Source organism: Mauremys mutica, chromosome 14 (assembly GCF_020497125.1).
Source record: "Mauremys mutica isolate MM-2020 ecotype Southern chromosome 14, ASM2049712v1, whole genome shotgun sequence".
Lineage (NCBI taxonomy): Eukaryota > Metazoa > Chordata > Testudines > Geoemydidae > Mauremys > Mauremys mutica.
Window position 1 is genome coordinate 42,422,492 of NC_059085.1, and position 25,928 is coordinate 42,448,419.

Here is a 25,928-nt window from a genome sequence, read left to right on the forward strand (position 1 = left end):
GAAGATCTCGCTTACTCCAACCACTGGAAATTCACTTGGCTCCTGACTATGGGCCAAATTCACCACGTCAGTGGATATGGACATATTATGGTGTTCTCTGATAAACATCTTGCAATAGGTGTGATTTTTTCTGTGGTCTAAGAGTCTTCTAAAGGCAACTAGCTCAGTGCAAAGACAGGTCTGCTGCTTTTTCTGCACTTTCTTTGTGGAAGAAACTTTTTTAGACAGCAGGATCATTTATTTTTTAAAAAGATATCTGATAATTAAACAGTACTTTCTCACAAACAGAACTTGATCAGAGAAATCTGCTCAGCTCAATCAATACATTTCAGCAGTAATAACTTAAGTGTCAAACACTTCACTCTCCCATTCTCCAGCTCCCCTCCCACCCAAACAAGTCATACCAGTACCTTACTATTTTGATAAACTTTTACACATAAAAAGGTGAGTTAAATCTTTCCACTTGCCAAGACCAGCACTCAGTGTTTCCTTTTCAACAACGGTCATTAAAAGGTCACTGCCAGGTACTTTAGACCCAAAAAATAGGTTTTGTAAAAGTTCTAGGGCATACAGAAATTACTTTTTTTTTTTTTTAAAAATCAATGGGAAAGGTTTGGATTGTCCCTTCAAAATTTGCAACCCAAACTTTGGGCTGGTTCAGGAGAACCAGAAAGTGAAGCAACAGTCTCTCTATGCTCCATGCTAGACAAAGTGCAAATAGTAAACACGTGTGAAGAGTTAGATTTCTGAAATTCAGTGATCCAAGGTGTTAGCAGGGAGGGAAATCTGTTTCTAAAATAGGTTTCTTATCCTGCCAGCGTCCCTTCAACCGCCCAGAAAGCTGCCTTAAGGGTTAGTCATTGCATCAGTTGTAGCTGGGGAAAAGGGAAACTTGACTAAAGGTCCTGACAGGTTAGTGCTGGAATTCTAATAAAATGTATTTAAATGTATAACTTTACACAGTAACATTGTTCACTAGGTTTCTTAACCAGGCTTTTCTTTTTAACCAAAAACATTTTCCTTTAAAAATAGGAGCAAGTTTAGCACTCATGAAAGTGAGATGAATTGCAGTGGCTTGGACTGCACAATGCAGACAGGTGCTGTGTAGGAATTCCCACACAAACCCTCCTCCATGCACTTCCCACCCTGATTGGCAACAGCCCCTGCTACTTCAGCCAAGGCCTTCCAGCACTGACCTCCAATCTGTGGTCACTGGGAGAGGAAGAAATAGAGCCTAAGCTTAGACCCACAAAACTCCCCCTTGTCACTAGAGACTGGATTCAAACTCTGCCCATCAGAAGTGAACCAGTGAGAGCCTGGACTTGCATCACAGCTACAGAACAAGATCGGGGGAGAGAAAGTTGGCAGGTGGTCAGGTCTTGTTTAACCCCAGACATTAAAGAAAACACACCAATGTTTAAAGAGAACCCAGGGTAGGGATGTCTTTTCTTCCAGGAGATTTACAGGGCTGAATCCTGCTCTTAGATACGGAAGAGTAGGAGCACACTGAGAAAGCCAAACCACAGAGTTATGCTTATTCCTCTACCTGGGAGCAGAATCAGGACCACACACTTAGGGGGACAAAGTCCTAATGAGTTAATTTAATTCAATGGAAAAGGTTTAGATTTCCCCTGCAAAAATGTATCTAAGACCCTAATGAGGTTTTTACAGTTAAGTTTATAAAATAAGGCCAGATCTGAATTTAAGCAGTTCCCAGAATCTTACCCCTGCCGTTACAGAGGGTAGAAGAGATCCCACTGTCCCTGGAGGGTCTTGAGGACCTGCCTGTGCTAAAGAGATGTCAGCATCCATGATCCACAGGACAAGCTGAAGAAGTGAGTCGCAGAGAGCAAAGTGGAGGCATATGTTTCTCCAGTCTGGCAGCAGGAGGGGTTTAGACCTTCTCACACGGCGGCAGCAGCAGGTGGAGCAGAGAGACGCTCCTGACAGCTGTGGCCCAGCTGAAGTACAGCTGACAGTTTTGGAAACAGAACATCCTACAGCTCTCTTCTCCTAGAGGGATTGTTTTCCCATGCTCCCTACTATCCCCATCGCTCCAACCTAGCCCTGTCTGAATGCTCTGCACCGTCCTCCAGAAGCACCCACTCACCCACATCCCTGCTAGATCGGTGCCAGAGGGCCAAATCTGGCTTATATGGAGTCCTAAAATGCAGCCCTGTCCTCCAGTTTCTACAGGATGAGGATAAAGCTGATCATCTAGTGAACTCTGTTCCTATTCACTGTCAAGAGTGCGCCATGTATCCCCGGGGATCAGCTGTTCTTTCTAGCTGGGAGAATACTGGGTTCAACAAGAAGGATTTGACATTGTAACCAAACTCGGGGCAAGCCTCTGGCTCCTGGAAAGTGCCAGCGTGGCTGTGGCACTGAGTATGGTGGGCATCCAGCTGTGCTAGGGGTAGCCTGGCTCCATTCTCCCTCAGAACAACTCACCCCCTTAACTGTGCAACATGCAACTGCACTGTTCTATCCAGGCAAAAATATTAAAATCGTCCAGACCTCTCTTTGCTCAGGTAGGTTCTCTTTAAACCCCTCTCCCATCCCCCACTTTTAAATCCAGCCCTGTTGGAGTCTCCAGCGTCGTCCCATCCTTCGGCCTAGTAGGGAGAGTACCACGGCGATAACCTGCCACGACCCCTAGACAAGAACAAAAGCAGTATCAGAAAGCACAGGCCGGCTCAGGCAACGGTCTTAGGTCAGCGATTTAGTCAGTTACCGAATCAAAACTGTGTCTGCTCTTCAGCGTGGGAGAGACCTGCCATTCGAGATGGCCCGGCTGCCCCAGGCCTCACACAGACCAACGAGCAGCATTCCTGGTCCTCAATACAGCCCAGGGACAGCTCTTATCTCCTCGCTCCCAAGCGGCTGCAGCTCACAGCGTAATAGCCTGTTCCACCCGGCGATGGCACCACATGAGACTGACTCGTTCCACTGCTGGTCTCTCATCAGCGGGGCATATGGGCCTTGATAGGCTCAGCATCCATTTTTGAGGCAGCAGTGAGCAGGGGTGGCTCTAGGTATTTTGCCGCCCCAAGCACGGCAGGCAGGCTGCCTTTGGCAGCTTGCCTGCGGGAGATCCCTGGTCCCGCGGATTCGGCGGCACGCCTGTGGGAGGTCCGCCAAAGCCACAGGACCAGCGGACCCTCCACAGGCATGCCGCCGAAGGCTACCTGCCTGCTGCCCTCGCGGCGACCGGCTGAGTGCCCCCCGCGGCTTGCCGCCCCAGGCACACGCTTGGCGTGCTGGTGCCTAGAGCCGCCCCTGGCAGTGAGTGGCCCTGAAGGGAAGAATGCTGGAGTGAGCGGAACATACAAATAAACTCCAAACTGCAGGGCGCAGGCCTGCCCACAGAACCGTCACCTAGCACCTTGCGTCTTCAGAGTGCTGTGCAAGCATTTCGTTAGCACAACCCCGCCAGGAGACTGAGGCACAGACGGGGAAGTGACTTGCCAGGTCAGTGGCAGATCTGGGAGTAGAACCCCGGAGTAGCCAATTCCTAGGGCTGTGCTCAGCTAGAGCACGCTGCCAGCATGGCAGGGTCAAGAGGAATTCCCTACGCCACGGGAATAAACCCAGCTCTCCACAGAGAGCCTATACAGCAGAGCAGGCAGTATCTAGCAACGAGGGCACTTTCAGGCTGAGGCAGGAAGCCCAGGCATGGGCTGGAGAATGGGTCCCAGTGCTCGTCTCAGTGTGCCTCCAAGCCAGCCATTCTTGGGTCACTGAGGTGGAAGGACATTCACAGGTACTGCGCGCCCTGGGCATCCGTCTCCCACAAGAGTCACTGCTCATTTCTGTCCCTTTCAATTGCAGGAGAGCTGCCGCCCACAGGCCCTGCCAGGCTGCCCACGTTCACATCTGTGTGCGGCTCCCAGCCTCCCGCTTGCCATGCGGACACCCGGGTGATGTTAACAGCATGTGACTGCCCGTGGGACCAGGAGAGGAATATGCTTCTAGTGCAGGCTTCTCTCTGAAGTAACATCCTCAAGCCCTCAGGAGACTATTTCTGCAGGAACCGCCCCCCACATCTCAGACCCCGTGGGGACACTACTCTGGTTTTACTGGGGGGAGCCAGAGTATCAGGCTGCTCCCCTTGCCCCTAGCAAGTCCTGTCTGTATTCTTGCACACCCCTGCCTCCTCTTCGAAATGGGGCAGCTTACGTGGACTGACACTTGGAGCGACTTCCAAGTCCGAGTGGAAACCCACCATGAACCAAGGAAAGGGATTACTGCAGAACAGACCCGGGCAGCCGCCAGCCATTAAACAAAGAGTTCATTACAATAGAGAGGCAGCCTGGGCTACAGGAGTAAGCACGGTGCTGCGGGCTGATTCAATGGCCTGGCTTCTGCTAGACATTTCTCTCCCAAGTTTTTGCATAGCTGGCAGTTACCTGGGTCTCGTTTTCATTCCTACGTCACCTAGATCTGTTCTGAGCAGGGCCAGGCAGGCCGCCCAGAGACGGAAGCGCCAACAGCTGGTCTATAGTAGCGCTCATACTGTTTGTAGTACTGCAGGTAGCCATGGAGGAAAGCTCACAGAAGAGTCTAGTGCAGCTTTGGGGCAGGTGTACACCTTGGTTTGCTCCTTTTGGAAAACAGGGATAAATACTCCCCCGTTCCCTGGCAGGTGGAGGGGCTCTGCTGGTGTTTAGCCATAGAAAGGGCTAGGTGGGTGCTTTGTGATACTCCCAGCCTCCCAGAGCTTCTGGAGTGCTGGCCACAGCCTATGCTTGGGACACCTAGTGACCAGGGAAAATGCCCCTCTCATGCCATTTGCAAAGCTGATTTTGCTAGCACAGCGACAGGCCTGGAGACACCCTGCAGCAAACCCTGCCATGCAGGAGAGCACATGGGACTCTCCATTCTACCGCCGACCTCCCGTCAGCAGGGAACATCACCGCTCACCTGTACACTCTCCCTCGGGGTCTTGCTCTCAGCGCTCCATAGACGTTTGCCCTTTGCGACAGGCCCCCCCTGCTTGGAAAACGGCCCCTCGAGCCCCCACGGTCAGTTGTGCTGATACCTGGCATGTTGGTCCTCTTGGGCAGCACCTGAGACAAGTCAATGATCAAGGAGTGGCCAGGACCCCTGCCCCCCCACTTCCCTCGCAAACTGCGTCTCCCACTCGAATCAGAGACAGTGTATCCCGAGGTCTTGGTGAACCAACAGCAGCAGCTTCCCAGCCTGGGAGGGAGCAGGGTTTGAAGGTGGCCACAAGTGCTACATTTCCCAGGCTATAGGCAATGGCACCGAAGGGCCCTCCCTGAGTGGAGCTGGCCCCTTGTCCCCAGAAGGAAAGACCTGTTGCCAGGCAGGAGGCAGCGTCTCTGAGGAGGGAGACAAGAGGCAAAACCGATGAAACCCACAGCAAAGAAGCTGGAGCCAGGCAGGAGCAGCTCAGACCCTGACTGAGGCCTGCACCCTGGGAGACCTGGAGGCATAGACTCAGCACTGGGATGCCTCCTTTCCAGCGCCCAGAGGCACCTGAATCAAGTACAAACAGCTGCAGCCCAATGACTCCATCTGTGGTCCGGGTGCAGACCCCCAGGAAGCAAAGTGCGTTCGTCAGGAAGGCAAATCCCTCCCTAGGTTCATGGCACTAGTCACTCCTGCCTCACACCCCTGTCGGGCCCAGTGTCCTTACCTTGATGACCCGACCTCTGAACATGCTCTCGTCCAGCTCCCCCGCTGCCTTCACAGAGCTCTTGTCCTCAAACTCAATGTATGCATACCTGGAAAGGGAAAGGAAGACAATGTCCCCTTTGCACTGCAGCATCTGCTCGGGGAGGACCCAACACGGTAACCCCCGCAGGTGGCCAGGTAACATTGCGGTCTGCTGCTCAGCATGGGGAGTCTGTCCTGCCACTCTAAAGGCTTTTGCTTCAGATAACTGAGTAGGTGCCTCTCCAGACAGCGCTGAGAGAATGGAGGGTAGCAGACCACACCATGGCTGGCACTGGAGCGATACCTACTGCCATCGGTTCATATTAGTCAGTCGTGCAATCAACCATTAAACAATTTTTAGAGCACAACGGTTCCCAACGCTCTTTTCCTGGGCTGTGATCTCTCTCACCAGCTGGTAAGTCATGCTCTAAACAGTCTGCCAAGGCAGCATACAGCCCCATGCACCAATCTGAAACTGAGCTCGCACCTTGCATTCAAGTGCAGCTCTCGCTAGACAGATGCTATTGAGTCCAGATTGCGATGGGGACTGGGCCAGTAGCAGAGTGTTATAACATGGTCAGATCTAGGAAAAGCACCCGGAGCTAAGCTTTCCCAGGGGATTTTGAATCAAGGAAAATTCTCCAGTTCAATGACCAGGGAAATCATGCGATAGCTCTGAATCCTGGGCAGACTTAGGCTCTGATACTGCAATTGATGGCACTTGACTGGCTTGCACAGAGCCCCACTGAAGTCAATGGGGATCTGCACGGGCAGTGAATTCCACCCAGACTCTCCCAGTGCAGGACTGGCGCCTTCACTTGCAGGCTGTCTGGGGAAGAGACCAACTTTATGGGTGTCCCATAGCACCAAGCACATTGTCAGCACATTCAGAATAAATCCCGACTCTCTATAATGCAGGGAGACAGCCAGCCCATGACTCTGCTATGCGAGAGGAGAGAAGCAGCAGCTAAGTTAGTTATAGAAATAAAAATATACACCTCTGTTTTAATGTAGAGGGAGGTGTTTACATGTAGGTGGCTAACATTTATTCTGCTGACAAGGACACGGCTGGAGTATGTATGAAGAACTAGCTGGAGAGGCTGTCAGAAGAGCTCCTCTCTCCTCCTGAGGGCAGTGGGCTATGGATTGAGACATACTGAGCACATTAAGCCATTACCTGGCCTGGAATATGATGGATCTTTTGCAATATCCCATTTAATTACTTTGTTCCTTATTGGAGTGTACTCATGAAAACACACAGACCAGCACACTTGTACAGAATATGCACACTCACACCCTTTGTGGCCTTGCTTACGCAAATCTGAACAGGTGTATGGGACAGAATGGACACATGCCTCGTTTTGCGCAATATATATTTTTTACAAACAGTCACTTAAAAATACCCAACCTCCCCGGGTTATATATTTAGGTCACACGGCATTTTGTGCAGTGCTGCTGCCAAGCCAACAGAGGAAGCACATGTTAAGAGCCCAATTGCCAGAGCTGTGCTGACACTAATCATTAAATCAGCGAAGTATTGAAAGTTCAGACACATTCTCCCCAGCGCCTTTCATCCCAGCTTGTGCCAGACGGAAGGAGCACCTCAGCAGAGGCAGAAATGATATTGACAAGTTTCCAGACCAGGTTTCAAACATCAGTAAGAGGAAGGAGTAAAGCACTGGGCTTCGGACTTAGCCTCCAAAGCCAGACATGCCAGGTCTGCAGAAGAGCTCTCTGCACCCAAGGTGGGCAGTAATAGAGGAAGAAGACAATGAAAGAAACCTTAAACGCCAACCCAAAGCAATGCTGGTCCTACAGCTGGTTTCCCTGCAGATGCTGGAAGTCAGAGAGAGCCAAGGTTTCGGCAGAGATCTGGTGATCCCAGCTGAAGACAGGAGAAGAAATACGAATGGCCGCCTCCCTAGTTAATGGGGCTCTGGGAAAGAAATTTCTAGAGCAAAGATATGAGGATCATGCGTCGTGTTCTCAGAACATATTCCCCACCCCACCCCACACTGCCACAATCCAAGGGTCCCTAGAACACAGCACTGACCCTTTGGGATGTCCGGAGAATTTATCACAGAGGATGGTCACTCGGTTGATCTGCCCACAGCTATTGAAATGGGACTCCAGCTCTTCTGCTGTTCCACCATAGTCCACCTGCAAAGACAGCCCCATTCCATTCAGATGCCACCAAGGGCACATGCCCATGCCCTGCCAGCCCCAGAATATCATTTGCAATGGCTTGGCCTTCCACCAGCTCAAATTATTCAGGGCGGCATCCAAGCACTAAACAGTGATAATAAATAATGTTGATTTATGAGGTGCCCCATGCCCAGCTATTATACAGGGAACCTCACCAGAGGCACCAGCCAGTGAATTTTCCCCATGTGCAGGGCACATGTTGGAGGCTGGTTCAATGCCCACTCACTGCAGTGGGTAGATTTTAATCCCATGTCGAGGAGCTCCTGTCTGGAGCACATCAGGACATGAGATTTGCCCTCATGCATCTGCCTCCGGAGTCAGTGCTCTTAGAGAGTATGTTACGCAGAGCTAGGCTAATGCCACAGAGCCCTTCCTGTGAAAATCTGTGCCAATCAAGAAGTGAATCAGCTCGGGCTGCGTTCATCAGCTTTTGGCCTTGTTCTCCACAAGGATTCTCAGGAAGACGCTCGCTGGCACGGGTGACACTGGCTCACAAGGCCTCGCGTAGACCCACAGCACAGACGCAGTGCCTGAGCCTCGTGCTGGCCGCTCACTGCACCGGTGTAACTCTCGGCTAGAAAGAATCAGACATTCCAGCTGGAAACCTGAATCTAAGCCTTGACCATCCAGTTAGGGAACAGAAACAACACCATGTGGCCTAGCTAGGCCCAAGCAAAGCCACTTGTGTTTTTTGACTATCCACAAGGGAGCCCCAGACCCAAAGCTAATGGTGGAAATAATTGCAGATAAGTTTGAAATAAGTTCAAGACAGCGGCTCTCACTCTTTTCCCTCATAGGAGGGGATGATAAGCGCATCCAGTAACATGTCGTTCATCCAGCTCTGCTCCTAGCAGGAAGGCTGGGACACATCCCACCCCCAGCCCGTTAGCACAAGGAGCAGCAGCTCTGCTGAGCTTTCTGCCCTGGGAACCTCGCTGAAGAGGGGGGTCTCATTGTGGTTTTCGACTTGTCCCACTTACATTGCCCACGTAGATGGATCTCTGATCAGCCTCAATTTTCTCCTCTGCTGTCCTAGGAAAGGGAATACCTGCAGAGACAAGGATTCCCTTGAAGGTGCTGCGCAGAAAGAGAGCGACAGGGGGGCAGTGGGGTTTCTGGCCAAGTGAGGGTGGTGCTGATGGGAGGAGGACCCTGACAGCCCTAGAGACTGAATTACTTGCCCCTCAGCCCTTTGGAGCAAGAGGTCTCCTCAGAGGTGAAAGATGAGTGTCTATTTATTCTCAGGACATGCTTCCTCCACACACCACCTCCTGCCACTTCTGTCCTGAGCACCCCCAATCCCCAAATCTGCCAACATGCCTAAGTCCCCCCCGTTCCACTCCAGGGCCTCTCTAGTCACGGCAAACCATGCAATGGGTGTTACGGACAAGCCTGGCTAAGCACACCAAACTCATTTCACATGTGACCGATGTATCTGAACCACGATCTCCAGAGGAGAGAGCTGAGTGTGTTGATGCTCTGCTAGGCCCAAGCCTCTGTTGAGGGAACCAGTCCTGCAGCCCTCTGTGTTTATTCTCTTCCTCATTTGGGGTCTGTCCCCCTTTGGGGAGCGGGAGTGTTACCCCAAACATGCCACAATGTGTCCTTAGAGCAGGTCATCACCAGAGAGGCACTAAGGCCCCTGCAGAGGGTGGAAGGTGCAGGGGTTGGGGGGTATTTTACAAGGACCTGCCAGACAGGCTCAGACCTGTAACCCATCTAGCCTGCCTCTTGGAGTGGCCTGAGCTTCGGAGACAGGCGCTAGACCCCCCCTCCCCCCAATGAAACAGCCAGCCCTCAGCTTACCGCCACCCCTCGGGAGCCAGGCCCTCCCCGGGGAGCTGCAGCTCCGTACCTGCCTGCGATCTCAGGATGAGGTGCTTCTTGGCCTCAGCCTGCAGCTCCTTGAGCCGCTCGTCCTCCTCCTCCATCTCACGGACTTTGGCCTTGATGGCTTCCAGCTCCTGAGCACCAAACCCAAGAGGCCGAGCACGTGAGAACCCAGTGCAGAGAGGGGCAGCTCTGCAAGAGGAGACCCCCGGGCCCAGTCCTGTTTCCTCCCACCCGGCATCTGTCTTGTCTGCTCAGTGTCAGCTCTACAGGGCAGGGCCTGTCTCAAGGCAGGTCTTCGCAGAGCCTCTTGCCAGCTGGGGTTAGCTGTGCAAGTTCGACCCCCAACTGCTCCACAGACTTCAGCAGGACCGGCTTACCCGAGTTCAAGCAGAGTTGCCGTGTCTTCCCTGTGATTAGCTAACCTGAGTTAAACACACTCTTTTTTGCAGCAGCAGTGAAGAGTGACTTACCCAAGGTCCCAAGGCAGGCCAGTGACAAAGCCAGGACCAGAACCCAGGTGTCCCAAGTCCTTCCTTGTCCAGTGTCCCATCCACCAGCACATGCTTTTGCAAAGCATCAAGGGGATGGAATTAGTGCCATCAAATCACATTCAGCCAACCACTGAATCACACAGCTCCTGAGCTTCGAGGGAGAGACGGAGCAGAACTCCACCCCGCATCACCACTGTAAAACGGGGGAGAATCTCCCCTTCCCCAGGGCAGGTCCCCAGAAAGACAAACATCAGTGGTTGCAGCTCAGCTCTCTAGACGTGCACTCACCGGGTCCAGCACACCCAGCTCCTCTGCACTGTCCCCCTCCAGCGGGCTCAGGTCTGAGTCTTCATCCGCGGCCTTCTGCCGAGCCGCCATCTCGGCCACGTCCCAGGAGGAATCCACCGTTGCCAGGGACGGTGGTGGGTCCTGCCACCAGGCCCCAGAGGGGTCCAGAAAGAGGGGGCTTTATGGGAACCACGGCAGAAACAAAGAGAGGTTTCAAGTGACATTTGAGCAGATAGAGACGCTGGGTTCCACTGAGATGCTGAAGCATTTTCCATGTTTTCGCCCACGCTCCCCCCACTGGACATATTCACAAAGCCCCCTCGTTATCCGCCTTCAGATACCTACTCTGCCACGAGCCCGACACAAAACTTGGCCATGGTGTGTCGAGAGCACAGCCCCTCATGCAGATTAGCACAGTCACTGTTTCCTTGTGCTCCCTCTTCAGTCTGTCTGGCTCCCCCTGTTACGTCTCTTCTCTTACATTGAGACTGTCAGCCCTTTGTACAGCCCCTGGCACACTGGGGTCCTGGTCTATGACCCAGGCTCTTAGGTACGACTAATAATCTTGTAACTTCATTGGGAGTCTTGCCACTGTTGGGGTTTTGCCTAAAGCCCCAGCTCCTGGAGTCGGGAGGGAGGGTTACAGGAAAACTGCAGCTTACATTTTTTTAAAGTAAGTCTCCAGCCCCTCCGGCTGTTGAGAACAGCTGGACAGTGGGAGCTGTGGAGAGCCAGAAGGCAAACAAAGAGACCCCAACATGGATTATTTTTTAAAATCTCATGAGCGTCTCATGACACCCAGCTCGTGAGTTCTGAACGCAAGGGACTAGATATGCTGCAGCAACTTGTACGTACGATGGCTCTGCACAGGATAGGAGCCAGGGATTTTCCAGGCAAGGCCAGGAGCAGCCATTCCTGTGCCCCCAAGTAAAGGCAGGGCAGCCTTGGCTTTTTGGAAGGCTTTAGATTCACCATTTGGGGCAAACTGTCCCCCCAGCCCAGTGCCCCCTAAAGCCACAGGTTTGGCTCCATCACTGACGTGGCTGGCACAGCCCTAGCCCTTTGCATTGCCAGAGCACAGCCCTGACGTTATAACTAGGCAAGCGGATGATTCCACCTGTGCCCAGGGCAACCAGTCCAATGCCACCAGCACTGGAGGAACTGAAAGCAACAGGCAGCTCTGGAGGACACCCCATTCCCGCAGCAGGGGGACCCCGCTCCGCCCTTTACCTTGCTTGGAAGCCAAACATTTTGAGCGCTGCCCTTCTCACAAATCAACCGGCTCTAGGGCACCTGGAGTCCAGGAGGAAGCTGCACCTGGGGCAGCCCCCGCCAGCTCTCCATTTGATACATCAGCAGCCAATCGCAGGCGGCGGTGACCCACCCGGGGGCAGAGGGGTCACAGCCCAGCTGGTGTGAGCACCAGAGCTCCCTGCTGGGGGGGTCAGACCAGTTCAGGTGTTCACAGGTTCCCTCTGCTGGGGAGAGGGTTGGGCAGCATGGCTCCTTGGGTAGCAGCATCTGTGCTTGAAAACAGCAGGTTGGGGGTTCTAGACCCCTAGTCGCTAGCTAGCTGATCACACGTGTCCTACTCTACATTGCTAGGCAGCGTCATCTTACTGCTCCCATTCCCCTCTGAGCTGCTTGCAGGTAACATCACTGCTCTTCTCCCTCCTTTAAGGGTGCACTGAGGCCCAGGATTTTTTTGGAATGGAGGCTCAGGTGGTGGAGGGAACTAAATAAATCCTAGCATGTTACCTCTCCCCAGGAGCCAGACTGGCTTGCCCCGGGCTGTGCATGGCCCCCTGGACTGCAGGGAGGGTCCCTGCCAGCTGGAGTTGCCGTGCATGGGCAGAGCTATGTGTGCGTGTCAGGCTGTCCTCTGTTTGGGCCCCAATCCAGGAAAGCAGGTGTCAACTTCAAGCCTCTGAGTAGCCCCACTGGGCTAAACGGGATCCCTCCCCTGGTGAAAGTTAAGCAGGTGCTGTAGTGCACGGCTGGAGCAGGGCCTTGGACTCTGCTCTCTCAGCCCCCACAGCCAATTCTGCTCCGGTAAGAAGCCTTTCAGCCCAGTATTTCCCAGCCAGCCACCAGAGCATCTGCCCCCAGGTTTGACACCAGTGCATGGCTCTGGGCCGTGCACAGAACATTGCAGGCCCTGAAATGAAGCGAACCCCCAGTAGTTTTCGTACACAGACATTTAGTTTCCGTGGCATTGTGAAGCTCCCCAAAACTGTCAACACTGGGGAATGGGGGGCAGGAGAGCAATGAGGGGGTGCAGGTCAGGACTGAGATGCATTGAGTGAGGCTGCTGCGGTTCACCCCAGAGGTGGCTGCCCCTCCATGGTGGAGGAACCAGCCTGCTATACACAGGGCTTGATTCACCTGAAGCCAAAGTAATGAGGACTGTGGGTCCCAGCAGTGGCAAGCCCCCTGGCAGGGGGCAGGGCAGTGCAAGGTGCGTGTCCGCCCTGCTCCAGCCAGAGAGCCCAGCTCCGCAGTGAGTGGTGTGAGGGCATTGGCCTGGATGCCTTGGGACTGGGTGTGTGTGTGCGTGTGTGTGCTGGTTCACTACATCCCTAGCACCCTCTCACAATCAGCTGTAAGTTAAAGCAGCCCTTCCTCAGGGGAACCAACCCGGCCTGGCCTGTCCTGGCCTGTCCAGGGGTGAATCCCTCTCCCCTGAAATGGGCCCACTGCCTGCTCCTTTTCCCCTTCCCCAGCCCCGCGCAGCCCTCCAGCTGGTGGCTCTCGTTTCCTTTCCTCCCCCTCCTGAGGCAGCGGCCCCTTGTTTCCAGATGTTTTTATCTGCTGCAGCAGCTGGCAACAAGGAGCTCCGGAGGCGGTGCCAGCAACATCTGACTGTCGGCTCTCCAGCGACCCACCAGCAAGTGCCCCGGGGGGCGCAGTTTGAGAACGGGGCTTCCATGGGCGTTTGTCCCGTACGTGCACAGCATGGGAAGGCACGGTTGGGGGGGCAGGGGCCGCATTGGAATAGGCCTGCTGTCCGCTGGGGACGGCGCAAATCCAGACCCCTTGGGATTTCGGTTGGGGGGTCACACATCAAGGCAAGGCGCTGCCCCTGCTGTTTGGTTACTGGGCCTGGAAGGGGCCTCCTCTATTTCTGGCTTGGGCGCGGCCAAAGTCTTGTGAGATGGCCACTGTTTCAAACACTGGCAAACCTGGCGGGTCGGGAGCCAAACGCCAATGCACAGCCCTGCACCCGGAGCCCTGCCTGACCCAACCCCGGACACCCACAAGAGCTCGTGCTCAGCCCAGCTCCGGTGCCACGGGCCTTGCCCCAGCCTAGTTTCATTTGCAAAGAGCAAAGCTGAGTGCAGGTTAAGTTAAAAGGGTGGAACTATATTAAACCCTGTGCACGGCTCTGCCCGTGCGGCTGAATGGCTTCCCCACGTCCCCTGTGCTGTTGGTGTCCCCTCTGCCACGGCTCACTGCCGGGTTTTCCGGAGAGTCCTTCTTCCCCTCCAGGGAATGCTGGCCCTCTGACCCCAGGCCCAACCCTCACTGCTGTGAACAGGGGAAGTGGCCTAGTTGTTCTTAATCAAGGTTTTCAAAAGCAACGAGTGATTTTGGGGACCCATCTTGAAACATCTCAAGGGGGCTTGCGGGGGAGGGGCCATCGCTGCTTGAAAACCAGGCCTCTGAAAAGGATCTCACGTTGGGCCCCAGAATCACTGGTCACTTGAAAACTGTGGCCTTCATGCTGGGTACATGGATAGAACCAAAGCCATTCGCCAGCTCCCCCCTCCCGGCCTCCTGGTTAGGCACATCGCTGGGGGAGGAGGGCCGGGGCCGAACAGAACACAAATCACAGCAGCGGATACCCCTGGGTGATATTAAATTGTCTTTATTACACGGATACAGAGTTAAGAACAGACATAACCTGAATCATAATGTTTACATCTTTCACAGGTCAAACATACAGTACAGTTAGAGAAAGCAGGGAACCGCGGGGGAGGGGCAGCATGCCAAAAAAACTCCCATCATGTCGTCATTTCTCTGGAATGGCCACGGAAACCCACAAACAGCAGGGAGCGGGGTCGGGTGGGTGATTTCTGTTTTCTCCCCTCCTTAAACTCATTTTCCACACACGCCCACCAGTCTATACAAGCCAGGCCTCCCCCACCCCCTTTCATTCAAGTATTGCACAGTTTGACGAGTCACTCGCCTCCCAGCCCCCTGACACTGGCACGCCCATGGCCCTGGCAGGAGCAGGTTATTGGGTTCTGACAGGGCATGTCAGCGGCTTTCGAGACTTTCGGCAGAGTCGCTTCAGAGATGGGGGAGCAGGAGCAGAACTGGGGTGGGTCACATCCATCCCTGGGGCTTAGCAAAGTTCACTCAGGTGGGCTGAGCAGTTTGGGCTCTCCGGAATTGCAGGCGATTGGCTGGCTGGGTCACCCCGGAGCTAGGGACAAGGAAATGTGTGAGGAAGGGGGAAATTCTGGGAGCACCTGGTGGTTTTTTTTGTTTGTTTCTGGTGAGGAATCAGAGCAAATTCTCCTGGATTGCTGCTGCAGAGCCACCTTTCAGAGGCTCAGCCGCCAGATCTGGACGGGATCCCAGAATCTGCCGCTCTGAAGAGGCTTAGCAGAAAGTCTGAGAACCTGGGTTTACTCTATTTATTTTCCCTGGGCTGTGTTTACGTCTGTTTTTTCGACACCCTAAGCAGGGGTGTCCTGCTGCTGTTCTCCAAAGCAATTGACAAGCCAAGAGATGGGCTTGTTACAAGAAACAAAAACACCCTCCGGCTCCCTCAGATCTGCCTTACATAAAACCACCAGGGCACAGAGATGGGAAGCAGGGTCCCTCCTACCAGGGGGTGGGGATTGCAGCCCAGGAAACTCCTTCTCCTCCCATTCATTGCTGTAACTAGCATACACATGAATTAAACTGAGCCCGGCCAAAATCCCCACCCACCTCAGGCAACCGCCCCACCCACAGCACAAAGGCCACAAAATTGAGTGGGGATGCCCATAAAGAGGATCGTAAGAGGAAGAGACCAGAGCACAATGTGTGTGTGGTGGGGGGAGGTGGGTGTGTACGCGTACAAGGAGTGTATGGTGAGTTCACATGGGGCAATGGCCAGGAGCGAACCAGTTGCACCAGCAGCACTGGCTCTGTTATGCTCCTACAGAATAGATCGCACCCAGGTAATTTCTGCCTGTGTTTGCTGGTAAGCGTGTGACCGGAAGGATGTTGCCGGCAGTCTCAGGGAGACTGACTCCCCTGTGCTCTAACTGCCTCCAAGTAGCGTAAGCGTGGGCTGGGGATATCTAAGCCATAAGACGCAACCAATTGGCATTCAAGAACCATTGGCGCACATCACAGGTGCACCCTGAGAAGTGCTCCCAACACCTGCCTCCCGGGGAGATGCACCCTTGGTGCTTCACTGTTCACCCAGCCGTGCCCGTCCCACGTTCCCCTGTCCCGGAGATGCGGCTGCTAGTGCAGCCTGACTCCCACTAGGAAGATTGTGCCTGGGCAGGACCTTGCTGCCGGAACTTCAGAGAAGAGCAAGACGGATTGGTGGGGCTGGAGGGGAGCTGAGAAGAGCTGAGCAATGAGGAAGGAAGGAGGGATACGATTCGAGTCCTACTCCACATGTATTTGATAGGGGGTAAAGCACCAAGAGTGCGATCACGTTGGCTGCAAGAAGAGAGTGGAACTAGCAGCAATGGGATGCTATTAAGAAAGGGAGAATATAGACTCTCCGGAAAACCTGGCAGTGAGACGTGGCAGACCAGGGAACAAAACCCCGTCACAGGACTAAGCAAAGCCCTAGTAAATGTACCATATGGAACAGTCTTGCCCGGACCCCAGAATGATCTGAACAGATCCTAAGGGAGTTCTTACAACTCTAATGTCTAGGATCACCAGTAAACTCTGGCCAGGCAATCCAACGGCTGCATCCGGCACTCGCGTGCTAGAGCTGCACCGGCATGAGGTCCCTGGGGTGCGGCTCTGCCCGGCTGGAGCAGGGCAGACGGGAGCTGCTTTGGTTTCTGCTTGGATTTCAATTTGGAAACTTGAGGGATGGGCCCAAGTTAAAGAGCCCCCCATGGAAATGGGTCCATGGTGAGTCACGCTTAAAGCCAAACAAAACCCCCATCTCGCTGTCTCTGTGTCAATAAACGGCTCCGCCCCTCGGGCACATGCTCTAAGCTCTCTGATCCTCCAGCACTGAGAAAGAACCTGGCATCCTCAGGAATGACCTGCAAAACGCGCCCGCTTCCCTCCGCCCCATGGGAACAGGAACGTGACCTGAATGAACACGGCACCATGCTGGGCCAAGACACACATTTATTGCTAACGACGAGCCAATCCTGCAGAGAGCCACATGCCCAGTGACGTCAGTGGGATTGGAGGACACAAGATGCCACCCGAGATGGTGCCCTTTGGGCTGTCCCAGATCCCAGATGCCTTTGTGCTGAGCTACCTGGGGTTGTTCTGACCTCACCACTTCTTTAGCCACAAAACCATCCGTCGCCCCTGCCTGGGGTTGGGCTCATCCCCTGTTTTTCTCCTCTCTGCCCCAGGGCCGCTGGAAGGAAAGCAGCAGGCGCCCTCCCTCCCACACTCCTGCTGCTGTCCAGGCAGAGCTGCCATGTGGACACGGCTTAAATATCTCCTGGCACGGGCTGCAGGAGGGGCGAAACATTGGCCCTTCCTTTTCTGATCATCTCCAGTGACTTCACAAAAAGATGCCCAAAGAGCCACCACCCAAGAGAGAGCAATATCCCAATTGCCCCCGTTACCTGCCCCCCCAGTAACACGCACGGGGACAGCTCCTGTGCCCAGGAAAGTCAGCATTCCTGGATTTCTGGCCTAGGATAAGTTCCTTTTCCTACACAATCTGGGCCTACACCGTAACCATGAGGCAGGTGGATACGCCGTGGAGCAGGCCAAATTCTGCTCTTAGTGACATCCCTGCAAACCCCATGGAGACAAAGCGCCTGCAGGTAAGTCACTGAGCGCAGAATCTGGCCCACTGCAAGGCGTACACACCATACACACTACACAATCTAACCGTGCTGCTTTGCCCCAGTGATTTAAAACCTGCTGACACGGCCATGGCTGAGGATGCTGTTAACTCTCCCAGCTGTTGTATGTTCCACTGGGAAGAACATTCCCAGGCAACGGAGAGAGGAGAGAATCAGGGATTAGCAGGACACAGGAGGGTGAGGTGACCCACAACGAAAGAGCCTGGAGCCGCATGCATCCTCTAGCCCTACTCCTAGGAGCCAGTGTGTGGTTTTCTCTATTGCTGCCGCCTGCTTTTCTTGCCCACGGGCGTTACTGTCTGGGAAGCTGCATGCTCCTGTTGGTTTTTTGGCCACTGAAATACTCTATTTTAAAGCTTTCCGGTTTTGCCTTCTGCAAGAGGCTCCCCTCACGATCACCTCTCCCCTCCCAGAGCCTTTGGTTTGAAGACAAGCTTGTGGAGTTCTTTTTAAACGGGGTTATTTCCTTTCTATACAATTGTCATTTATGGTTTTTAAGCAAGTTGGAGGTAGAGTGGCAGGGTCCGGATGCTGAGCAGATGTGAGACGGATGGGACAGAGAGCGGCCGCAATTCAAGCACAAGAGGAGGTTTAGAAAAATAACAAACACTAAGAATGGCAGGACGAACCCTGCGGTTAATTACATCTGAAAACTCTTATATATTACCTCTTTTCATGAAAAATAGACAATATACATATATCACTTGATAAATAAACGCAACAATCGTTCTTAGGGCGAGTGCTGCATGTCAGAAACCAGGGTCAGAGCCTAACGCTAGAGGAATGAGGCTGCGGAAGGAAACAAACAGAAGCTCCGAATTCTCAGGTTTGGCCCATTAAAAGGTCTTTGGCTGGATTCACTGCAAGCTGCTGTCAAATGGTTGGTAAACAGACCCCAGCAGTGGCTCCAGCCCAGCTAGTTAGGGCAGCCCTGGCTGCTTTGCAGCACACGGCTTCCGCAGAGGGACCAGTCTCTGCACAGCTTCACCTTGGGCTTCAAGACTCAATACAGGTCCTAGGGAGACCTTCAGTAATGCAGAGAGATGGGTTCAGCGGCACTGCTGCCGAGACCTGCCTGCGTCAAACGGCAAATCAGTTCCAGGGGAGGAAGTTCTGCACTCACAGGTATTTACAGGCTGCTTTGTCTCTTACTGTGTCCCTCCCTCCATCCCTCACCAAGGATGTGACCTTCCTCTGCAGAGCAGCAGTTGGGACTTTAGAGGAACTGTCTCTTGGGGGTGAGGGCTCATGTGGAGATTCTCATTAGCCAGGAATCCAGGCCTGCTTTAGAAAGACCAGGCTGCCATGGGGTTGGAGGAAGTTAAGGAAAGTCTTCCACAGTTCCCCAGGAATGTAAGCTTCCAACAGCGTAAGGTGTCCAGATTGTCATGTGAGGACATGTTACCATGTAGGCATGGCGGGGGAGGAGGGCTACAGAATGGGGGTGCTTCTGGCACTTGTTGGCTCCTGGCCGGGTTCAAATGCTGCCGGGTTCGCTGAGTTAGGAACTGCCAGGTGTTCAAAGCCTGCAAACTTTGGATGTAAGAACTGTGACTTCATCCTTCTCGAAGCCAACAGCAAAACTCTGGCTGCCTTCAATAGGATGGGATCCACGCCTGGTTCTTAAGATTTGATACCCCCATTGTGGCAGAGAGCTGAGCCGGGGGAGGGGACAGCAGGGCGCAAGGACTGCAGCATCGCGCTAACAACTTCCCTCAATCCCCACTTCCTGCCTGAGTCTGTCTTGCTTTGAAATCCTAGAATCCTAGGACAAGCCGGCACCAGCTGCAGAGAACCACACGGCACCATCTACAGCTATCCCTCAGAGGCAGTGAAAGTACACGTCAAACAGCCCTCCACGTCCTTCTCCAGGACAACCCGTCCCAGAGCCAGAACAACATGACCAAACAGCGCCAACAGCCACAACCCCAAACCTCTCCAGGGAACACGCCACACTTCTGAGGAGAGACACAACATGGTCTTTACAACTTCACAGCAACCAGGAGGGAGCTTGAGTGGGGTGCAACTGAACGGGGAGGACTCACATTGGATGCGATGCAGCTAACAGATCCAGGGCTCACAACTAGAAAAGAAAGGGCAAAGCAGACCCAACCGCAGTGAGGCCGAACAATGCCGCCTAGCCCTGCATGGATCCATTGTGCTAAACAAAGGACTCCTTGTTGTTCCAAAACCTGAATCGATGTTCTAAAGAACCACACAGTGCTTCTGAAAACGGTAGAAACAAGGGAGAGGTTCGGGGGTGGGTTGCGGGGGAGAGGAAAACATCCAAACACAGCCACCTTAGGGTTCTGAGTCAATCGCCCTCAGCCAAACCTCCCTTTGCAATGACTAGTGTCTGGGAACTTTTTATCTGAAATCTCTATTTTTTTAAAAACACACGTGATGGATTTTGCAACTCCGGAAAACTAATGCTCCTACTGAGCATGTGGATTTTGCTTTTTTTTTAAACCTATTTCCTAAACTTTACATACTTCAGTGGTTTACCTTCATTTTTTTTTATTTGGCAAATGTCTCTTCTTTTATTATTATCATTATTATTATTATTTTTTTGGACCTCTTCAAATACTATATACATTCACATTAACGTACAATATTTGCCCTGACCGTGGCTGCGCAGTCTCCAGCTTTCTCCCTTTCTGCAGCCATGTCACTTTCCATATTGCACTCCCGTCCTCTGTGCGTTATACACGATGCAAGAAATGCAAAATAATCTACATTGTCTTTTTTTCCTTCTCTAAGAACAAGTGTTTGTTTGTTTCCTTTCTTTCCTCCTAGAAACTGTTGCAAAATCATAAGAGGGGACGCGGGGTGGGAAAAGAAAAAGAGAAAGCGAAATAAAATAAGCCAATGACAATGTTCATCACAGGACTGGAGAAAACATCTGGAGAACAAATAGACACAAAAGCAAGGGGGTCTATCTACAGGCAATCGAAAGAGTCTTCAGAAGGGGAAAAACAAAAGGTGTCTTTTTTTTTCCTGTGAAAGGTTGAAGGAGTAAGGACGGCAGTCACGAGATACTGGAGCTAGAGGTGGGGTTCTGGAGAGCAGAGAGAGGTAGTGGAGGAGTACAAGAAGCAGAAGGTACTGGTGCAATTGCTTTCTGCTCACACTCTGACGAGCAGTGGAGAATCAACGACAGATTGTCACAGTTCTGTTTGAAACGATGCTCTCTCTGGAACAGGACCGGGATCTGAAGGTTCTTGTTCATTAGCACGCTCTCCTAGGCAAATGAAACACGTTTATAATCCACAGAGGGAGGGAGCACACAATGCTGGCTCCCCGTCACACACACACACACACACACACACACACACACACACGCACGCACAAAAGTTGTGTATCTTTTTTTGTTTGTTTTTGCTTTATTTTAATAAAATTCTTTAAATCCACAGATGCGCGTCCTTCCTCCTTCAAGGTACGTGTGGATGCTGAGAGTCCAGCGCAAGAACCCACCCCACCCCACCAAAGAATGCAAGGAGTCCAAGAGCGCCGGCTTGCCTTTGGCCAGTCGTCGTGGTTTGGTTGAAAGGGATAAGTGCTGCTCCTTGTTTCACAAAAAACAAACCAAAACCATCAACCGAAAAAGTAAAAATAACCAACAAGAGAACCAAAAAAACTTTGGCAGTGGAAAAAAAGTTTGGATTTTTTTGTTTGTTTGTTTTTGGATTTCCTTTGGAGCAGAGGTGAGTCTGGTATGTTCTTGGCTAGCTAGCAAGGTAGTTTACAGGTAAGCTTCCTTTACTTGGTTTTACTTTCTTTTGTTTGTTTTTTGGATTTTTTTTTTTACTTAAAGCCAAAGAGTTTGACGTTTTTATTTTTTATTTTATTTTATTTTTTTTTACAAAAAAAAAAAGAAAAGAAAAAGAGAAGAAGTTTCTTGCCTTCTAAAATCGAAATCCTTCATCATGCCATCCCCCGGCCGCACCGGAATGGAGATTTCACACACACACGCACATCTCCAGTGGGACACAGACTGGTGGGTTTCTTTTCCCCGAGTCAAGGTGCGTAGAGTTTGCGGACAAATTCCTTGTCCGAAAAGAAGAAAACAAACAAACCGACGACGACGATAACTCCCCAAATCATAGAAAACCGAAGTGAGAACAGAGAAGATTGGTATTTGCCTTAACTCCACTTAAAGCCCAGTTTGAGGATCCGTGAGGATTACATATGCGAGATCGAGAGGTCATTTGGAGGTCACAGAAGAGTCAGGTAGCTGAGGAAGTTGCATTGAATGCAGTTAGTTTTTCTTTTGGAGAGAAGCAGTAGCAGCAGTGACGTTCTGTAGGTTTCTCTGTTTCTTTCCCCTCTGTTGGCTGGCCGGTCGGTCGGTCGGTTAGCGTGACGCCGTTTCCAGAGGAGCTGGGGTGGCTGGCGTGCCGGAGCGCGACGCAGCAGCTGAGCTGGTTTCGCTGGGGCTGGCGGCCATGGTGGCCACGCTGGTGATGGAGGCGCCGACAGCCACCACATCCGGTTGAGCTGAGCCCACCCCTAAGCCCACCCCGGAGGAAGGGGCTGCGCCGGCGGAGGCCTGGAGGCCCTGCAGAGTCTGCCCACAGACATGGTGGTGCTTCTCCCAATCCTTGTGCTGGCAGAAGGAGCCGCAGTAGCGGGCCGTGTTGCATCCGCTGCAGGTCTCGCTGGCCTTGCGCCCGCAGTTCCAGCAGCTCTGTACGAGAGGGCGAAAGCAGAGACATCAGCGTCGGGGCGGTGCAGCCTGGAAGAGAGACCCAGCCCCGCTAGACACCCCCTGGGGGATGGAACCGTCCAAAGGATCCCGAGCACCCACTGAACACAAGAGACCTCGGTCTTAGGTCTTAGGTTCAGGCCCCCAACGAGTACAATTGCCCTGGCCACTTTCAGGCAGTGCCCGGGCTGGTCATGCTCGTTCGATTTTACTGTATTGGATCTTTCTAAGCCCTCAGTACCTGGGGGAAGGACGGGCCGAGCGTGGCGTGGGAGCTGGGGTGCCCCCACTGCGCAGGGTGAATTGCCTGCTGATCTGGTTTAAAAACCAGGCTCCTGAGCTGTAAATGCTTGAACTCAGGGGTTGTAGCGGGGCAGCCCCCTCACAGCAAGCGTCCAGCCCTGCCGCGCACGCTGGGGGCGCACGCGGTGTCAGCACGCCAAGGGTTAAACTCTACTACCCTAGCGAGCACTGCGCAGCGGGGCGAGCTCGCCTCTACCTCACTCGAGTCCTCCTGCTGATTGATCACCGTCAGCGCGTCCTCGGAAGCCTGGCGCTTGGCCTCCGCCAGGGCCCTCTCCATCTTGGCTCGCTCGGTAGTGATCAGCTCATGGGCTTTGCGCTCCGCGTCCGACACCGCCTTCTGGAGCTCGGACATGGCCTGGCGCTTCACCTCGTTCACAGCTTCTTCTGAAAGGAAGAGCACAGCTCCTGGAGCGCAGCCACCGAGCTGACAGCCGCAGGGGCAGGCCACGCCGCAGGAGACCAGAGGGCAAGTCTGGGCAGCTGCGACCTGGGGTTTTGCTGTCCAGGTTGGGAGGCCTGACTTTCCGTAACACAGCTGGCAGCACAGACCAGCCCTTTGCACGCATGCATACACACATGGACACGCACACACGTGCACACGCATGTGCACAGACATCTGTACACACCCATGTACACACACTGTGTGAATGCATAAATGCTCGTGCAAACGCGTGGAAGAACGGGGGAACTGCCAGACTGGCTCAGACCTATGGCCCAGCCAGCCCAGTATCCTGTCTTTAGCAGTGGGTAGCACCAGAGGCTGGGTGGTGCAAGAACCCCCCAGAGTGGACAGCTGTGGCAGAAGCAGCCCATGGGGGAAGTTTCCTCCTGACCCCTGGCAGCTAGAGGTTGGTTTCTACCCTGATGCACCCCTTCTAACTGCAGAGGGTCATCTGTCAACCACAGCGCACGCTATGGAGGAAAAGCACGTCAGTGAGGGTTTCAAAATGGAGCTTCTGGGAGGGCAGGGGCATCTTAAAACACTGTGAGAACAAGGGGAGAATGCCTTGACCATGTTCCCTACCACCTGTCTTTTACAGACTCGCCCAGCGCCGGCGCAGGCTGAGCCAGGGGCGATGGAACCGCCGGCCCACTGAGCCACGGCCCATTGCACCCAACAACCAAGCACGAGCTTTTCTGAAAGGAGAGCAGCTTGGTTGCCCGGCTCCAGCAGAGGGACGGCAGGAAATCCCATGTGTCCACGGTAGGTCTTGGCAGAGAATCCCTCCATGGAGTTCAGATCCCCTCCTGCTCTCCCGGCGACTGGCCGTCCAAAGGCACAAACTAAACTGCCGGGAACGAGGGGGAGGAGCAGCCTCTGGGTCCAGCACCCTCAGAAACAATGGGAGCTTGTTCCCGCTCGTCCCTGCCCTCCAGCCCCATGGAGTGCTCCACACGTCAAGGTGCCCCAGGGAGACGGAGCTAGAAAACTGGCCTACAGCGGGCGCAATCCCGTCCGTAAGCTCCCGAGGAGTTTGGTCTGGGTGTGAAAGTCCCTATGGGACTCATCCAAGGCCCTCGGGAGCCAGTGGAAAGACTCCCATTGACTTCAATGGGCTTTGGCTCAGGTCCCAGGGTCACTTAGCACCTCAGCCGCTGGTTTGGGGGACAAGGAGGGAGGCTTAGGGATGACGTTTCCGTGTAACACTTGCCAGTCCCCAGGGCTCCTTCCCCCGATCTCAGCCCCCAAAACACAGCAGGGGAATTCCACCGAGGCCCAGGCAATAGACCCAGGGATCTGGCCCAGTGACAGCAGACTCCTCAGGCTCGGCCGGGCACGGTTCGGGCCCCGGACTCATGCACTGCCTCACGCCGGCCAGTGCCGCGCTGGGCTGCAGACAGGGGATCCCACTCACCAGCTTTCCTCCAGATTTCCTCGGGCATGTAACCAGAGAGGGGCCTGGGCACAAACTCCCGGTGAGCGTCTGAAAACAAAGGGGGAGAGGAACAGCTTGGAGAAATGAAGCGCGTCCGACCTCCCCAACAGCCCAGGAGAGCTGGGCTACAGTGCGGTCAGTGCTGAGACCGACAGCGCCTAGACAGCGCCACAGTGGAAACCATCCCTGCCTGCTCTTGCCTCCAAGATACACGCAGAGCTGCTGTAAGAGCTGCTAACGCCCTGGGCCGGGTTCTCCTCTGCCTGGCACCTGGATACTTGTGCAAAGGGCGTGTCAAGTGCAACCCACTCAAAATGGTGCCTGAGCTGGCATCGGTGTAAATGACGACCGAGCGCAGGGCAGGGGAGAATCAGGCCCAGGGTGCCATTGGCTGTTTCACAGACGGGGGTACTCGGTTTGCTCTGTATTTGGTTTCGCCGCGAGGGTTTTAGTGGGCGGAGCAGAGGTGAACGTCAGTGCCTGTCAAAGTGAGCCCTCGAACGTCCCAGCTAGACCCAGGCACAGTGCAGGTCCAGGCAGGGAGGGCTTTGCCCACCCCCCTCACCCCGGCAAGAACCGCCCAGCGGCCCCCACGTGGCTCAGGGAATACACCTGTCTTGAGTAGATGCTGATCGTCGCTGGGGCCCTACCTGAGAACCTGGGCTCTCCCTCCAGTGCTGTCAAGGCCAGGGCATCCCCTGCCAGGCGCTTGCTGGAAGCCACCCACCGTCTTTTGGTTTTTATTTGCAATACAATGCGCCTGGCAGCCCAGGGACCGCGGGGAGCTGTGGGAGGGACTCCAGCCTCCTGCAGTGACGCTTTGCAGAGGGAACGGGAATGGAGCGTCTCAGGGGACGGGACCCACCAAGAGCTGGAGTGAAGCTCTCTGCCATCGACACCCACTGGTGACGGGGCGCAGCACCAGGGCCACAAGACAGCAGGCATGAGGTCCTGCTGAGGGGATAGCTGGGGTGGGGGCGGGGAATCCTTTCCCCTCAGTCGCTAGGGGCTGGGTAACAAGGCCTGGCGGCAGGGCTGAGATTTCAGGTCTCCACATCACTCTGGGACATTTCGTTCCCTTCTGTCACCTCGGCGGAGGAGCTCATGCCATTGAAGGCACCTTCCATCTCGGTCACTGTCCTCTCCAGAACACAGAGCCGCTCGGCCCTTCCGACAGCGCCGGTGCCCGGGGGCTGGTCTCTGTCTCAGGCACTGGGGGCTGTTTCCACTTGCTCAGGGCAGCGAAGTCCCCGGCTGGGGTGGATGCTGACAGTACGTATCGGGAGAGTGCCCGGGGCTGCTGCTGCACGGGTGACCCCAAAGGGGAGAGAGGGGGCATCTCGCGAGGAGGAGAGAGCCGACCCGGCGGCGAGATGGGAGCAGCGCGGCTGCAGGCAATGCGGGGAGGGACTGATGGTAAAGTCCTGCCCCCAGGAAAGGAAAGAGACAGCCCAGAGACAATGCGGGATGGTACCCAGCAGCCACGCCCCGGGCACTTCACTCCCGAGCGCTGTTC

At 54.0% G+C, this 25,928-nt stretch overlaps 2 protein-coding genes across 7 annotated transcripts in view; both read right to left on the reverse strand.

Annotated features, from left to right (window-relative positions):
• Positions 1 to 314: 314 nt before the first annotated feature.
• On the reverse strand, positions 315 to 11,811 carry PABPN1L (PABPN1 like, cytoplasmic). Its single transcript, XM_044986771.1, has 8 exons — positions 11,730 to 11,811; positions 10,500 to 10,677; positions 9,743 to 9,851; positions 8,868 to 8,935; positions 7,736 to 7,842; positions 5,663 to 5,750; positions 4,924 to 5,069; positions 315 to 2,655 (listed from the first exon to the last, which is right to left on the reverse strand). Exons 1-8 carry the CDS (start codon positions 11,747 to 11,749, stop codon positions 2,616 to 2,618), a joined length of 756 nt encoding a protein of 251 aa, XP_044842706.1. The 5' UTR covers positions 11,750 to 11,811; the 3' UTR covers positions 315 to 2,615.
• A 9,033-nt stretch (positions 11,812 to 20,844) lies between these two features.
• Positions 20,845 to 25,928, reverse strand: part of CBFA2T3 (CBFA2/RUNX1 partner transcriptional co-repressor 3) — a 107,131-nt gene continuing 102,047 nt past the window's right edge. For 4 of the 6 annotated variants that reach the window (XM_044987204.1, XM_044987202.1, XM_044987206.1 and 1 more), the window contains 3 exons: positions 24,392 to 24,460; positions 22,729 to 22,919; positions 20,845 to 22,211 (listed from right to left, as the gene is read on the reverse strand). In XM_044987204.1, the coding sequence (XP_044843139.1) occupies positions 21,879 to 22,211; positions 22,729 to 22,919; positions 24,392 to 24,460 (593 nt within the window). In that variant the 3' untranslated portion in view covers positions 20,845 to 21,878. Of the gene's footprint in view, positions 22,260 to 22,728; positions 22,920 to 24,391; positions 24,461 to 25,928 lie in introns of all 6 variants that reach the window. The other 2 variants (XM_044987203.1, XM_044987207.1) reach the window with 2 other exon arrangements.